Genomic DNA, 16,250 nt, shown 5'->3' with positions numbered 1-16,250 from the left:
TCAAGGATGGACTTAGGTAAAGCCCATGGTTATGCCTATTGAAAATCAGAAAATCTAGTTATTTAACTGGAAACTACAGTTGTTTTAAAGGATGAGTACCTACCGGCAAGAGCCATTTCTGCAACTCCTAATATTCTTCTGGATTATTATTGTGCGCCCTTTTTATTTAGGACATTAAAGGCTCCCTTTTTCCACCCTGAATGCTCCTAAAGTTACAGGACAAGGGGATCTTACCTGGCTGTCTCTGACAGGTCAGTGATCAAACAGAAAGTCAGGCTGTAGCCAAATTCCGTCCATCTCTTAAGAATTACCAGGAGCTAGGACTCTGTAGCTCCTGCTACGTTCAGGGAACCCCATTCAATGTTAGGACAATAATCCCTCTCCAGACAAAGGTTTAATATTCTCGGGTGTTTTCCCAACTTCTACACTCAAGGACTTTTCAAGAAAAGATCATTTTATGAACACCATTTCCTGCACAGAACAAGTGAATTTAAAAAAAAAAAAAAGTGACCTCATCTTTTGTACAAGAAACACAGGTGTAGATGGAAAATATACCAATATTTATTGCCCTAGTGATCAAAGACCATTTATTTAACCAACCTTATCTTTAAATAGCACCAGTCTTTGTATAAGAGTTTAACTTACGTAAGGTATTTACATTCACGTGAACAAACCTGTACATGAAATAAAACAAGACATGATGTTTTGCTGAGCTCAAGAACAAGATGCAGGTTGTTCATCCATATAAAGAAATACTCGTTCTAAGCATTTCTGACAATGCGGAGCGCACTCAGCCAGTCACCTCCCACATCCTTCTCCTGGAAGCACTGGGAAACTTGAAGAGTTGCTGGCATTTGTGAAGTAAAGCAAAGCAGAGAGCTATGGTTGCTGACTTCAAACTACAAATTTCAGTGCCTGACCCAGCAGAGGGTGCCATGAGGAAAGAATGTATGAAAAATAAACTCTAAAATAGGTTAGCAAAGATCTGTTCAAAGGTCAAACACTTCTGCCACAAATGGCTTCTCCTGCAGAACCAACTGCTAGCAATGGCGAATTTAACAGGCACGACTTAACAGGCAGTAAGACCAGAGACGTTTACCCTTCCACCTCAGGAGTGGTCCGCCTGTCTAGGAGAAGCCGAGGTGCCCTAGTAGACTCTGCCCTTGAACGGGACCTGTGGTGAACAGAAGCCTTAGTCCACACTTGTGTAGCACGGTCGTGATATGTATGTGAAACAAGTCTTTTCAATGTAGATATCCGCAAAAGGTACTTACACAGCCTCCAGCAAGAATTTCTGCTGCGAGTGGGACTGAGCCATCTTTGCGCGTAAATTTATCCCTCACAAAATCATTCACCTGGAAGAAAAATATTTATAGAAGCTGATGAAAAATATAGAGAAAGCCATTAAACACATATAAATATACAACTGTAAATAAATGTTACTTTTCTCTGTCACTGTATTGGAGTAATCATAAACTGAATAAATGAAGTATCTTAAGAGTTTGCTCTTAATAGCATATACATAGTTATTGAAAGGTAAAATATATAAATACGTATTCCTGATGTTTCACGGAGAAAACAATTAAGAGAGGTGGCTTACAAGCTTAATTCAAATATGTCCTGCCATTACAATAGCATAAAAAGAGAGACATATTAACAACAGAGACAAAATTAAAACATACATTTTATAACTTAAAAACTGTTTTATAGGATTTGATTAAAAAAATCACTTTCAAGTTTTCCAACAAGATTTAATCTAAAACAGCATCATTGAGACAAATTTGGCCGAGCGGATCTTTTAGCTTAGTAGAAATTCAGTATTTAAAAAATTTCTCAAGGATTCTGAGAGAACATCAAGAGCATTCATTAATTAATTAAGTATAACATTCTCAAAATGGTATGTACTACAAGCAATTTTAAGGATCACTCAAAAGATTAGCTGTCCCAAGGTCACACAATAAGATGGTAAAAGAAGAATTTCAGCACCAATGCTACACAGCCCAATCCAAAAGTGAAGTTTAACTTTCTGGGACTTTATGACCTTGGTGATGAAAATGCAATTATTTATCCATTGCACAAATACATACTGAATACTTACCACCTGTCAGACAGGAGTCAGGCACTGAAGAACCAATATGATGGAGGATCAACTTAAACTAGAACTCAGACCCCTAAACATGCCACTTCGGCAAATGTGTACAGAATACACCCCGAACACGAATTCTGTAAATAGCATGTGTACTTGAACAATATGTTTTGGAGTCAGAAAAATCTGGTTTTGAATTCTAGTCTTCCTACTAACGACCTGTGCAAACACACGTAAACACTTAATCCCCGTGGGCCTCACTTTCCTGACTTGTAAACTGTGGGTCACACCTTGCTTGAGATTAAAACAGTAACAGATAATACATGGAAAGCACCTAATATGGTAGGTACTGAAAGAAATTTAGCTGCTGTTGCTGCCACTACTATAGTGATGATGACAATGATGATGGTGGTGGCAACCACCCAAAACCTTGTTCAAGTATATTATCACATTTTCAGATGTTCACTGTTAAATGGGGAATAATAAAAAGCTATGTGTGGTGAGCACCTCCATGTTCAAATCAGTTAGCGCCTCTGAGGAAACACAGACCTGCTGTTTCACATAAGAATCTCTGCTAGATTCCTGAGTGTGTGCAAACTCCCTTCATTGGAAGCATCAAATCAAAAGACTTACTGTAAGTTTTATGGCCTTCTCTGGGGCGACTCCCAATAACTGTGGCAACAGACCTGAAAAACAACAAAAAGTAGAAGCATATTAAGTAAATTAACATTAACTAAACACATCAACAGCTCTAAAGAGGGGGATCACAATGTAAAAACTGGGGCAATCTTTGCTGCCACTTTCTGCTCTTACCTTGAATGAGAATACTTGAAATGGAATGTTTAGGTACTAATGTCTAAGAGCTACATCAGGCCTGAGTAAGTTCCCCCTCACGTTCTGGATCGTTTGCACATTGGGTAAATCAACAGTATTAGTGATACAGGAAATCTCATTATTCCAGATTTGCTTTTTTCCCTCCCGCCTCTTAAATCAGTGAACTTTAGTGAAAATACTCTTTTTCTCTAACGCCTTTCTCAGCTCCTCCCCCCCCCCAACACACTGCCCACGGTTCAGCCATTCATACATTTAGCAACTATGACTCTGTGACAAGCTCAAGACAAACGAGGCTCCCTCTGACTGGTCTCAGATGGAAGGAAGGGAGAGACCTTGCTGAAAAAGTTGGGGAAACATGCATTGCATTTCGGGAAGGGGAACAGACGGGGCAAAGACAGCAGAGTGGGAACAAGCCTGGTGTGCTCAAAAATGAGGGAGAGTGTCAGTACATCACCTCGCAGGAGGCAGGCACAGGGAGAGGCATAGGTGGGGCCCGATGCCACGCTGCAGACCCGGACCCTGAAGCCCGATATACTCCAAGTTAGGTAAGAAGGGTTTCCATTAGGAGGAGAGTGATGTGCTACCTCATATTTTCAAAAGACCACTCTGGATGTGGCGCAGAAAACAGGGTATAGTGATGGGTGTGTGTGTGTGTGCGTGTGGGGTGTGTGTGTGTGTGGGGGGGGGGTGGGTGTAACTGGCTCTGACTGCTAGAGCTCAGTTTTTAGCACTAACACCTGGTACAGATGAAGACGGCCGAGCTCAGTTTTGGACACAATAGGTGGAGTGGAAATTAAGAATCAGGGCACAGGAGGAGGTGTGGTCTTTGACAGGAAAGGGCCACTTCTAGGAAAGGCAGTTATGACAGTAGTGGACCTACATATTTGAACTAAAAAAAAAAGTTACCTTTTTCATCTGTTCTTTCTAAGAAAATCAAATCAAAGACAGATGCCTTTCCTTGGAAACACTCAGTAAGCTAACCCCAAGGATCAGAATCTACTGTTGCCACGTCATGCTGCTGTCCTTGGGAGGGTCTTCATGGTGTTATACGTCACTACTAAGTACACTTTCCTAATTCGCTATATTAAAAGGTCCACCCTCAGCCTCTTTGGAGAGACCAGCTCTGCCCACATCATCTTCTTTTTTGTTTTTTTTTTTTTTGCGGTACGCGGGCCTCTCACTGTTGTGGCCTCTCCCGTTGCGGAGCACAGGCTCCGGACACACAGGCTCAGCGGCCATGGTTCACGGGCCCAGCCGCTCCGTGGCATGTGGGATCTTCCCGGACGGGGGCACGAACCCGTGTCCCCTGCATCGGTGGACTCTGAACCACTGCACCACCCCACATCATCTTCTTAAAGAAACAGCCTACAGCCAAAAGTCACTAGCTCGAGGGATGTGTGCATCCAGCTTGCAGATGTGCTTTGCTGAGTAGCACAGGTTTTAAACATAATTTGAGATTATATAGACAGACAGATAGATAGATAGATGGCTGAATGGATGACTAGACTGATCAATTGATTGATTAATGGATCTGACAGCTCTGGGCCTCCTCCTGACATCACAGCAATCTATCTCCAGTTGGGCGAGGCTCTGCCCTTTAGACAGGACCCAAGCATCAATTCAGCAAGGTCCCTGCCACGCCCTAATGCCATCACGGCAATAAGGACAAGTGCCAATTATCGTTCATCATTTCTTGCTCTGTTGATATCCTCACAATAGAGAAATATCTCTCTGGGCTTATGGCTTTACAAAAAGGGAGAAACTAAATAGACCAAGACAGCTTCATGTTTTAGGCAGAATTGGAGAAAGCTCATTTCATCGTAAAACTAAATGATAAGGATGCTGATTCTAATCAAAATTTCCTCTAAAAACAGCCAACATATTGTTTATTATGTGTCAGGCACCATTTTAAGCACTTTACTAACTCATTTAATCCTTAAAACCACCCTGTAGAGTGGAAACTGAGGCATACAGAGATTAAGTAATTTGTTCTCAGTTACCCAAATGATAAATAGTGAGACTGGGATTCAAATTTAAGCCATCTTCCTCAAGAGTCTATGCCTTTAGACAACACCCAACTCTGTCCTCTGCCTGACAGGCAAATGTGTATTTGCCTTTCACAACCAGCCTCATTTCTTCACTGATATAACTAAGCTGCCTGGATCCTATAAACAGTTGGGTTTGCAACGTCTTCTCCAGGCAGCCATATTTTGAGCCTATCTCATCCCCAAGGGCAAGACACCTAAAAGATGTACAGCCAATGAGTTCAGCAACCTGGGCCCTGTGACCTGGCACCAAGAGTAGAGCTGCCCAGTCAGGACCCTTCTCCCAGGAGCGTGACAGAGTTCTCAAAGGTGATGAGTCAGTCAGCACAAAGGAGCAAACTGAGACGGTGCCAGATGGAGTGGGGAAGGTGGCCAGCTGAAGACGAGTGTGATAACGCCACAAGGAAGAAGCAACTATGACACGAAAAGGAAGAAGACTGGCAGGAGAAAATGTGTAGCAAACAGAATGGAGACACCAGAGAGAGAGAAAACACACAGCCCATGAAAGGTGCACAGGTGGGAGGGACGGCCTTGACCATCTTCCGGTCCCACGGAGGCCAGATTCCAGTGAAACTCCTGCCCTGGGATCCCTATGAGATCTCGGATTTCCTTCTCTCTCATGTGAACTCTTACCAAGTTCCCCTATGCCTCTGCCAGCTTGAGTATGGGCTATACTCTTTTATTTTTAAAATTTTTTTTTATTGTGGTACGCAGACCTCTCCCTGCCATGGCCTCTCCCGTTGCGGAGCACAGGCTCCGGACACGCAGGCTCAGCGGCCATGGCTCACGGGCCCAGCCGCTCCGCGGCATGTGGGATCTTCCCGGACCGGGGCACGAACCCGTGTCCCCTGCATAGGCAGGCGGACTCTCAACCACTGCGCCACCAGGGAAGCCTGGGGGTTATACTCTTTTTAATCTAAATGAACCGAAAAAGCACAGAAAATGTGAATATGGAACCATCTGGGCAAAGCAAATGTTCTTATTCAAAGTAAGAATTCTCTCCTCCTAAACTATGCTCACTTATTAATCCTTTGCTTATACCATGAGATAACATCTATGAGAAGAAAGGCTTTCTTATTACTTTATGAAAGTACAACATTAATTTCTACCAGTAAAATTCAGGGATAAGCTGGTTAAACTACATCTTAACATTTACAATTTCCATTCTACTCTCTGCATTCAGGTCAAGTACCAAAATGTTTAGTTAAATATTTACTTGCTAGATGTATTACTCTCATCATTAAATTGTAGACCAAGCCATGGATGGGTTGATAGCACTGTGATTTAAATGATGATCTCCCGTCTCTTTAACTACCCTGTGATGGTGTTTTTAAATGACTAATAAAAAACAGCCCACAGAGCCAAGTGACTGTAGCGTTAGATGCAACCACTTCAGCCAGCCTTTTAAGCTATCGAGTTCTGTATTTCTCACTATAAATTTAGTAATGCACTGTGAACAGCAGAGAGCAAAACAAAACAATAGAGAAAACCCTGCTTTTAAGACTATATATAGGGCAGCAAATATTTATTTGTTCAGCAAACATTTACCAAATGCTTTCTGTGCCTGGTACTGGAAGAAACTGGGATGAACATAGTAAGGTCTGTGGCATCCCCTGGAGCCGGTGTCAGTTTAGAAGAAAAGGGAGCCCTAGGTGTCTCTGTGTGCCAGAAAGGAGACACACCACCTAAAAACAGAGTGCTGAGTATCACAGCCCCGGGGCACCAAAGTACTATGGGAACACAGTGGAGAGAACCAGTTATTCTGCCTGCAGGAGGGAGAAAAGCATCAAAGAAGAGGAGATACTTAACTTGATTCTTTAAGGATAAGCAGAGGTTCACTGGAGAAGAGAGACATGAATAGAACAGAGGGCAAGGTGATCCAGGCAGAGGGGACGGAGCGTGAAAAGGCACCAACATTTCTCAAGACCGTGGCACAGTCAGGGTGAGGGCGAGGTCACTGGAGGCTGTGGTGAGATGGCTGACATTGTAATAAACAATGGTAGCGGCGATAAGGACAACAGCCAGTACATGCCAGGCACCTCTCTATGCGCTTTATGTGAATCAACACATGTAATCTACACCACAAGTGGTCAGTAACAATAGCTCACCACATGTTATTTTTACCCCATCAACAGATGAGGAACTGAGGCAGACTTCTCGGAGCCCGCCCAAGGTTGCTCAGCTGTTAGGTGGGGCAGTGGGGTTCAACCCTAGGTGGTCTGGCTCTAAGGGGGTGCTCCTGGCCGGTATACTGCACTGCTTCTCCCCAGGCCACCCTAAGGGGGTTGGAAAAAATTCTGTAGACACATGGGGTGGCTTTTAAAGAGTCAAGTTCAAAAAGTAAAAAGTTCTGGAGGCAGGTGAAGGACAGACGGTAAAGGCAGAGACCCAAGGCACGAAGAGTAATTAGGAGGTTAAAGTAATTGAATCCAAGGCCCTGAGTTCCACTGTATTAAATGAGTAACTTCAACCCAGTAAGAACAAAACCAAAGTACAAATCCATTCCTGAGACCTGGGCCAGATGCTGGCACTCAGTGAGGTACTGGCTAAGTACCATTCTTGTGGTGACAACCCTGGCAAACTAGGGAGCAAAGGGTAGCTGTGGATGACAATCTGAGAGCCAGGAGAGATGTGGGCCTTGACACCATTAGTTGTGGGCAAGTGCCCGTTGGGAGGGGAGGGGCCCTGACCTGCAGGACAAGGAAAGTCAGAGAGGCGGGAATTTCAATAAACCTCCCGGTTCCTTGACCTCAGAGGGAGGAAGGGTAGTGTGGCTCGGTAATGCCTTAAAACAGCCAGTCTGGTGAAGACACTTCAACGCCATCGCACTGGAGTTTAAAGCACATGTATGTTTGACGTCTGGGTAACTCAGCAGAAAAATTAGGCTTCTAATACAAGATGTTTCTGTTGGATTCTGGAAATTCATTTTAACCATTAGAAACAGAGAATGGATGTGTGTGTTGTTTCTAACTTGTCAAAACAGCAGTCTGTTTTCCAACTGCCTCAAATGAAATTTATTAGTGTGGTTAGTTTTCTAATCTTCTCATTTTAGTTCAGCTCCATCAGCACATATGGCAATGCTTCCTTGGCAAACTTCACCAGAAGGCTGCTAATGCGAGAAAAGATTTACAGGGTACAATATTAATACAGTATTTTGTCTTGAGATTTCATGGGGCTGAGATATAAATCACACTATCCCCTCTGATTCCCAACCTTCATGCAACCCAACGAGAAAGAACTGAGCTGGAGGTGTGGGAACTAAGCCCATACCACGAACCTCCACTGTAGGCTTCACACAGAACCCCCAAAAGGAAGTTCCCGAGAGCAGTGTGCTGATCAGAGGGCTACTACGTTTTTAGAAATATAATTCTAGAATCTCAGAGTTAGAAGGGACTACGAGAGAGACTCATTAGTAACGCTGGCCTAATTAAAGCTATTTGTTTCCAGTGGCTCGGCAGCAAAATGAATGGCTTGGAGCACGGGCCTCGGAGGTAGGCAGACCTGGGCAGGAATCCTAGGTCTGCACCTCTTTTGTGCTGAGTGATCTTGGGGACATTATTCTTTGAACTCGAAGTTCCTCATCAGTAAACCAAGGATGCCAATTACGACTCATCGGTTTATTATGATAATGATATCAGTAAAGGTATACAAGGAGCCAGACACCGTTCACAACCTATATTATGTATTCAAAAAAGGTGACGAAAGTTTCTTTCTACCTATTTGTTCAAGGCATACTCTTGATTATCCTCTTGCTTACAAGAGGCAATTCATCCTGAATAATGCTCACAGCCTAGAATTAGGTGACTATGGCAGTATAGGAACTAGGGAAGTAGGTTAGGAGTACAATGCTGTTTGCCATGGCATTATGCCCATCCTTAGAAGAGCTGTCGCCAAGCAGCGAGGGCACACGCGGTCTGACAGTGTCTAGCAGCACCACTTACTTTAGGCAAAGATAAGGAAGCAGTACACACATAACACCACACCTTCAACTATGTTTTCAAGCTAAAATAAAATGTTTCAGTTAAGAACTAAAACAGTTCTCAATCTCTGATGATAAGCAACTTTTTACCATGTAATTTCTCCTGAGGAGTAGAAGAGCCGGGCGATTTAAGAGCATGGAGTCTGGAGCCAGGCTGCTGGGTTTGAATTTTGACTGTTATTTAGTAGCTGTGTAATTGTGGTTATGTTACCCAACCTCTCTGTACCTTAGTTTCCACATCTGTAAAATAGGGATAAACACAGTACCATGTGCATGGGGTAGTTTCGAAGATGAAACAAGTTAATATACACAAAACCCTCAGAAGAGTGCCAAGCACATAGTAAGTACTACAGAGGTGTCTTTTTGTTGTTCTTCACCTTCATCAGCATCACTATCCTCCCCTTCTTCCATGGAAACTGGGCTCTAGAGAGGCTAAGCAGCTTCTCCCAAGTCCCTCACTATTTGGTGACCGTGCTGTGGCACTGAGTTGAATTCGGGTCCGTGATGCCTCCCAAAGCAGGGCTCTTCGGCCCTGGAATGCTCAGCTTTTCCCTGTGCACTCTAGTGGATTTATGGCGCCAACAAAGGCATTTCTTTCCAGCCCAGAATGTTCTGCAACTTTTCTCTGGGTGCCGGCTCACGCTGGGCTAGTAGGCTGCAGGGCTGGGCCCTTTCACACAGTAAGAGGAGGGCGGCTATGTGGTGGCACGCACATCTGCCTCCACGTCTCTCTCTCCAGAGAATATGAGGCTCTCACAGGAGAAGGCACTGACCTGCAGAGCTGAGCTGCAGACTATAACCTGGTGGACAAGTGGGAGTCAGGGCTCAACTGGGGAACGAGGCTCAGAGAAAGCAGCGGGTCAGAAGCCGGGCTGAGGGTCCACGAACAACTGTAACCGCCATGCGGCAGCTGTCCCAACAGACCACACTGGACAAGACACGGAGGGGCACAGATGATGTCGGGCCACAGCAAGGGAGAAACCCATCATTCAAGCAGCATTTCTGTCTCAGGTCAGACAGAAAACAAGTTCAAGAGTGGCCAGCCCAGCCCTGAGAAAGGTAGCTTAAAGCACGTAAGACAGCATCCAAGGCATCCAGGGCAGAGACAGGCAGTAGAGCTTGGTAGGGGATATTAATGCACAAAATACTCCTATTGCTGTAGCTGAAACCACATCTAGCACTTTTCTGTGTTATCTAGTTTCAACCCAGAGGCAACCCCTCCGATGTTAAATTCTTAGCCTCCTGACCTCACCATGGAGGCCCCTACACTTGTCCCCATCTTCCCAGAGAGCCCTCCTTGCTTTCAACATCAGATTAACCTTCATTCTGGAGCTATCAGCACTCTGTGCGCCCTGCCTCACAGCTTTTCTTCCTGCTCCTATTTCCATGGCCTTCTCTCTTCACTTGTTCAAGCTTTCTTCTCCCCCCACCCCCCCTCCCGGCCCCGCCCCTCCCCTGTGTCTGTCTGCTTTTGACTCACACAGCCCCCAGGCATGAGGCACGCCCCTCCTCTCCCAACTACACTATCCCCTTTCATGGCCCTCGTTACTATCCAGTTTTCCACCAGCTCTCAGGATATCACTCCAAGCTGAGCGTACAGTGGAGCTGGGGGCATGGCAGATATTAAGATTTAAATGCTTGTTTATCTGGGTTAAATATTTTTGCTCAAAATGTCAAGAACCATCTATTATTTTAGCTATGGCTCAGGAGATGCCTTTGGGAGACTGATTGTTAAAGCATGACGGAATGATACTGTTATGGTCTAGAAAAACCTTGGTTCCTGGGACTTCTCTATTTGGAGGATTTCTAGAAGTGAAGGTCATTGGGAAGAAGAATCATACCCTCTCCTCCTTCAGGTTTTCACTCTAGTATATGGCAACTTTCAGGGTCTTGGTTATCTTCTCTTCTATCTAAATTTCCTTGCTGCTGAGATTTAATCTATTTCCCTTGTCTCAGTCTCAGCATTGGCAGTAGCTGGTAATAAATTATCATTCTTGAGGCCTAGAACTAATTCGTTCACTAATTAATCCTCTCTTCTCCAGGTTACGTCTAGTTCCATCTTTCCCAATTTTCTAAGCTCATCATTGTTCTCATTCGGCCCTCTCAAGCCTCTGACGATACTCCCACCCACTTTAGTTCCAAGTCTGTGTCACCATAGTCTCCCCTTTTAATGCTCTGTGCTCACGGTAGATTTCTGGAGATTTGATTACCCAGCTCAGGAACTGTCCAAGTCTTTTGCTCATTTTCACTTGATTTTCTATAACCAAATATCTGCTTTTTGATCTACTCACAGCTTAACACCCTAAATGAAAATGTGCAGAAATGGCCAAGAAAATACGACTCAAACCAAACCATTCTGCACTCATTAGAAGCTTTGGTGGACATGAATGGACACCATGACTCAGTGAAGTGTACAGATTCACTGTGGTTTGTGCCAAGATGCATGGCTTCTTAAGTTATGCAAAATAGACTTGTACAACCTCCAATTGCTCTATTTTGGTGATAGAATTTTTAAACTTATTTTTATCTACAAGAATTAAGCAAGAAGGAATCTCACTGTGGAGCCACATAATTTGGACACTGCCTTCTACAGAACCATTAACCACCCAAGAGACATAGCTTAAACTAGCTATCTGACAAAACTTCCTGAGATATCACCACAATATCCTCTAGATGTCACCTTGAGAACATTCCAGGATGGAAGACGACTGCTTTTGCATCACGCAGACAACCCGAAATAGACACATTTAAAACTCTGCAAGCCTGGTCAATGGGCTGATTAAAAAAAAAAAAAAATTTTTTTTCTTTTTTTTTTTTTGCCAACTGGCTCAAAGACTAAGTAGTACTCCAAATTAAGTTTAATTCACAAAGTGATCTAATTTCCCTTTCTGGCAGATTTTCTTTTTTTCCCATGAACAGAAATAAAAACTAAAACCTTCCTTTAGGAAGTATTTCTCCTGAATCCATCTTTCTCCCCGTGGTCCTCCCTCCCCGTAACATTTTCCAATTTCTAAGGGTACTCATCTCATTACCTGAAGCATCTGAGAGAGGAGAGCGTAGCAAAAATTTAGAGGCAGAAATTAGTTATTCCTGGAACGTTAAGAGCATTTAATTATGGATGATTACCCAATCAATTGTTTCTCCTTGATATGCCAAGTCTACAGCTAGCCAATAACTGACTCGTTTGGTCATGTAGTTCATTCAACCCAAATGAGCTGTCAGGTAATTCATTAAGAATTTTAAACACCTGAGTGCATTAAATCAATCTGGAGACTGGGGAGGAAATAGAGGAAGACTTTCCCAAGGGACTTCAGGGAGATCTGGATTTTCTTAGGTGTTATTTCCTGTGATACAGATAGACTTAGCCTAAAGGGTCTGAATTTCAAAAATTACAGAAAAACCTAGGAAAATCAATAATTTTCTTGTAAAGAAAGTAGTCTGCATTATAGAGATGGGTTGCAGAGTCAGTCTCATAGGATTTCTAAGGGGATCACGTCTAACAACCAAACTTACCCCCCAAAGATAAGAGGCTCTGAGAGACAAAGAAGCAGGGAGCTGCACAGAAACATGGAGAGAAGACCTCACCAACTCACAACACTAAAATTCCGAGGACTCAGCATCAACTGAAGACAGTGCTAAAAATCCCCATAGCTGTTATCAGTCACCTTTTGATGACGGGGCCGTGATTCAAATGTGGTCCCTGCTTATGATGGGATAACTTCCAGGACCGCGCACAGATGCTGGCAACTGCCAGAGAAAGGACAGAGGAAAACAACTTGCGCCGAATGAGTTCTTCAAAAAGAGCCTTCGCTCTCAGAGCTCCACAGGGAACGATTTCTAAATACAAAACCGCTTCCTTTAGAGTTCCGTATTCTTGTTGTAAGAAAGAAAAAAAAGAGAGGGAGAGCGATGCTACATTAACCTTGTAATAAGGATGCATGCTGCAAGCACCTTCTTTCAGGGCCAACTGCCAACTTTTCCTCCAAATATACATAAAGATAGCTTTACAATAGGGGAGAGAACTTACTTATGCAACATTCCCAAATTATACTCTTTGGGAAATATTAGCAATTATATTTGTCTTGATGCAGAAAAATTACATGTTAAGCAAAATTCCATAATAGGAAAAAATAGGCTCAATATTTTGAAACATGTTTATAAATTAGAGATGTACTCTGTCACCTTCTCAAGTATTGCTAGGTGGAGTGTGAACAGCAGCAATTCTAAATTCTCAGAATTAAAATTTAACTGTTTTCCCCTGGAATATTAAAATTTTAAACAAAATTACATTTAATAAGAAATTTATCGTCAAAGAGTCACATGTTGGGTGTTTTATATCTTGACCTTCTACACGAAGGTTAGAATACTGATTCTCAGAAATAGTTGGGGTCTTTTTTGTTTCTATTATAATTTTTGGCTGGTAATGATAGTTTCCCGTTTTCACCTGATCCCTCTCTTGTCCAATGATAAGCATTTACAAATATACAGTTACACACAATTATTAATCAATGACTATGTGCAAGGCACTAAAGGGAATTAGTCCCCAATGAATCAAGAATAGGAATAATTCATTTATGAAGCAAGACCGTATATCATTTTTTCAAAAGCCTAAACTGCCAATCACCTCTTTGCTCTCAAGATCCAAATTACGAAACAGAAACTAAGCAAAGCTTTATAGCACATCTTTTGCTCTAAAATTGTCTACTAGAAGAGATAAGAAGTCAGGGAGAAATGAACACAGGTGACTCCTAGCACTAATCATCTTATATTCACACTCTACTTATCATCCTCTGACAAGAGAACGCCTTAGGGATCAGGCACCCAAAACAGGTTAGATAAATGGCTCTTTCTAAACCAGGAAAAGGATGAGGGGCTGCCTCTTTGGTGTTCAAAGGGAGCCTCCACGTCTGCCTGACAGGCCGGCTTACTCCCCATCCCTGAGGAGTTAAAACCAGTTCTGCCAGTCTCACTGATATAACTGAAACAGCATGCGGTTTACCGGACGGCCCACAGTAGCTCACTACTCAGGTACGCTTTAAGCTGTTTTGTCCAGGGGGTCAAAAGGATAGGTTGAGGAAGGAATTCCAGATGCGACCAAGAATCAAAACCCACCAGGTGTGGTCAAAGAGGAAAGAGAAGGGACTCAAAATTCAAACAAACCAGGTCAAAACAAGCACGTTAAAGGCATTCAGCAGGACAAACATTATGTCTCACAATTCTAAAGGCACCCTTGACATTTAATCCAACACCAAGGGAAGCCCATAAAAGTGGTGTGTGAAGCAATGCCAAGGCTGAGACATTTGTCCGGTTTGAGGCTCAAAGCTCTGCCCACAGAAAACAACCCACACGAACAGGTAGCAGTAGCCTTTGCCTGAATCACTGCAAAGCAGGAACGGTGACATTAACCTTGTACTACTCGGGGAGACATTTCGGGAGACATTTCACTTGCGAGGTTTGTTGTCACCAGGAGGGAAAAGTATTTCAAATGAAAGGCAGTGACCCTGTAAGGGTCATCATCAATCACCTGGGGTCAAAGACCTTCCCAATTGTGAGAAGACGCAGGGGGTGAGGGAAAGAGGGCAGAGGAAAGATCAAAAGGCCTTTGATGGAGGTTATCTCCCTACACAAAAGAACCTGCAAAATGGAACTTCTCTGGGGTTTGAAACCTCCTCATTGCTAAGGTGAGAGATTTCAAGAGGGGTCTTTGTTGTTGTTTTATTTTTAACTTGGGTGCTTAAGAGGAAGACTAGAATCAGCAGATGGCAGAAGAGGCCTAGAGGCACGGGCTTCCACGGCTGCTTCCACGGCTTCAAGGTCTGTCTCTGCAGAGTACTAAATACTATCTCCTGGTAGGGGAAGGGAGGGAAGACCCCGTCAGCTTTGCAGTCGCCAAATGGCAAAGTGGCTTAGCTGGAACTGCCTCACGATACTGGATTTTAGCTGATGCAAATACAGTTACTTCTCTTCTCTCTGTAGAAGGCAATCACAGAGGGAGTGGCTGGGAAGTTAAGTCATGTCCTTTAGGCCAGTGCCGGTGGTCAAGCAGTCAGGGTCTGTGGGATCCTTTCCATTTGTGATGACATACTTCTTGCTACTGTTGTTGTTGATTAATGAGCCTCAGGTGATTACAGAAGCAGCTGGATAGAGAAGGACTGCCTGGCTAGAGTGGTATGTGAATTAACTCCATTGGGTTCAGAGTCAGAGGAAGGGAAAGGGGCAACCTTAACTCAGAAAGAGACAGTCAAGGAACGAGCGCTGCACTGAACCCCTGGGTACTGGCCTGATAGACATTTTTGTGGAATATTCGAGGAGAATCATTAGTCCCAAGTAGGCTCTGTCCTGTCCCCCAGCTGCCTTTCCCTGTTAGGTGGTGAGTAGAGTTAGTTCAAGAACACAAACAATACAAGCCTTTTAAAAACTCACTAGAGATGGTTATGAAAATAATTACTTTTAAGAAATAAAACATATGGCAGAGCAATATAAATGGCTTTCAGATTATGGGCTGTTTTGATTAGCCATGCCCTAGATGCCTCCAGCCTACGCCCATTAGCATGGATAATTGAGAATCTGCTGTATTTCCATTTTAACACAGTCTCTCTAATACATTTCAGGCATTCAGATGGAAAAACCAAACCTCTGACTACTATTTCCCCTTTCATGAATTTAGCACATGGCACTAACCTCTATACAGTCCAAAGAAGCCTTCATAGCGTAGCACTTTCTTAAAACAGTCCAAGCTGTTTTTATACATAAGTTCTCCCACAAAAGAGCCAGTGGATCGCTGGTTCTGCATTCGAGTTTTTACCAGATCGATAGGGTACACAGCAGTGGCTCCAACAGCTAAAATCAAGGAATAACAATATTTCAGAAGAAATTAAGGTCAGAGGAAAGGGAGGGTTGGTTAACATCAAAGAGAAGATGTGAATGGAAGAAAAAAACAAATTTTGTATATACAAGTTTTAAAACTCTCTACACCCTTAATAAATAACTGTGGATTTTCATTCAAGTCTCTCCCGATAAAAGGATATCACAGACAGTTCAAATTTTAAAAAGCACATCACTACAGCCTAACCTCATTATTAACCTGTCTCTAGAAAGCCTGTGTGCAGATAAATAAGAGAAAAAAGTCACTTCTAAGTCCCTGATCAGATGTAGGTATGAGGAGAAAGTTCCCTCTGCTATTATCCTATCACACAGATACAGACTGGTAACTAGCTCAGGGAAAGACCAGAGGAGGCTTTGTCCTTCAGTATTTCAAGGTGGAAAATCAGAGGAAAAAGAGGAATAACAAAAATGAAAAATTTGC

General features: G+C 43.2%; 1 protein-coding gene across 1 annotated transcript in view; it reads right to left on the bottom strand.

The window, feature by feature from the left end:
• SLC25A13 (solute carrier family 25 member 13) overlaps positions 1-16,250 on the bottom strand; it is a gene marked incomplete at its 5' end in the record, with an annotated part of 204,398 nt that overhangs the window by 53,962 nt on the left and 134,186 nt on the right. The window contains 3 exon segments of the mRNA XM_082846449.1: positions 1,275-1,355; positions 2,720-2,772; positions 15,626-15,784. Coding sequence (XP_082702575.1) covers positions 1,275-1,355; positions 2,720-2,772; positions 15,626-15,784 — 293 coding nt within the window.

The sequence above is a fragment of the Leucopleurus acutus genome (genome assembly GCF_964270905.1).
Source record: "Leucopleurus acutus genome assembly, chromosome: 9".
In the NCBI taxonomy this organism is placed as follows: domain Eukaryota; kingdom Metazoa; phylum Chordata; class Mammalia; order Artiodactyla; family Delphinidae; genus Leucopleurus; species Leucopleurus acutus.
Note: the sequence above shows the minus strand (reverse complement) of the source record. Positions and strands in the feature narration are given on the sequence as shown.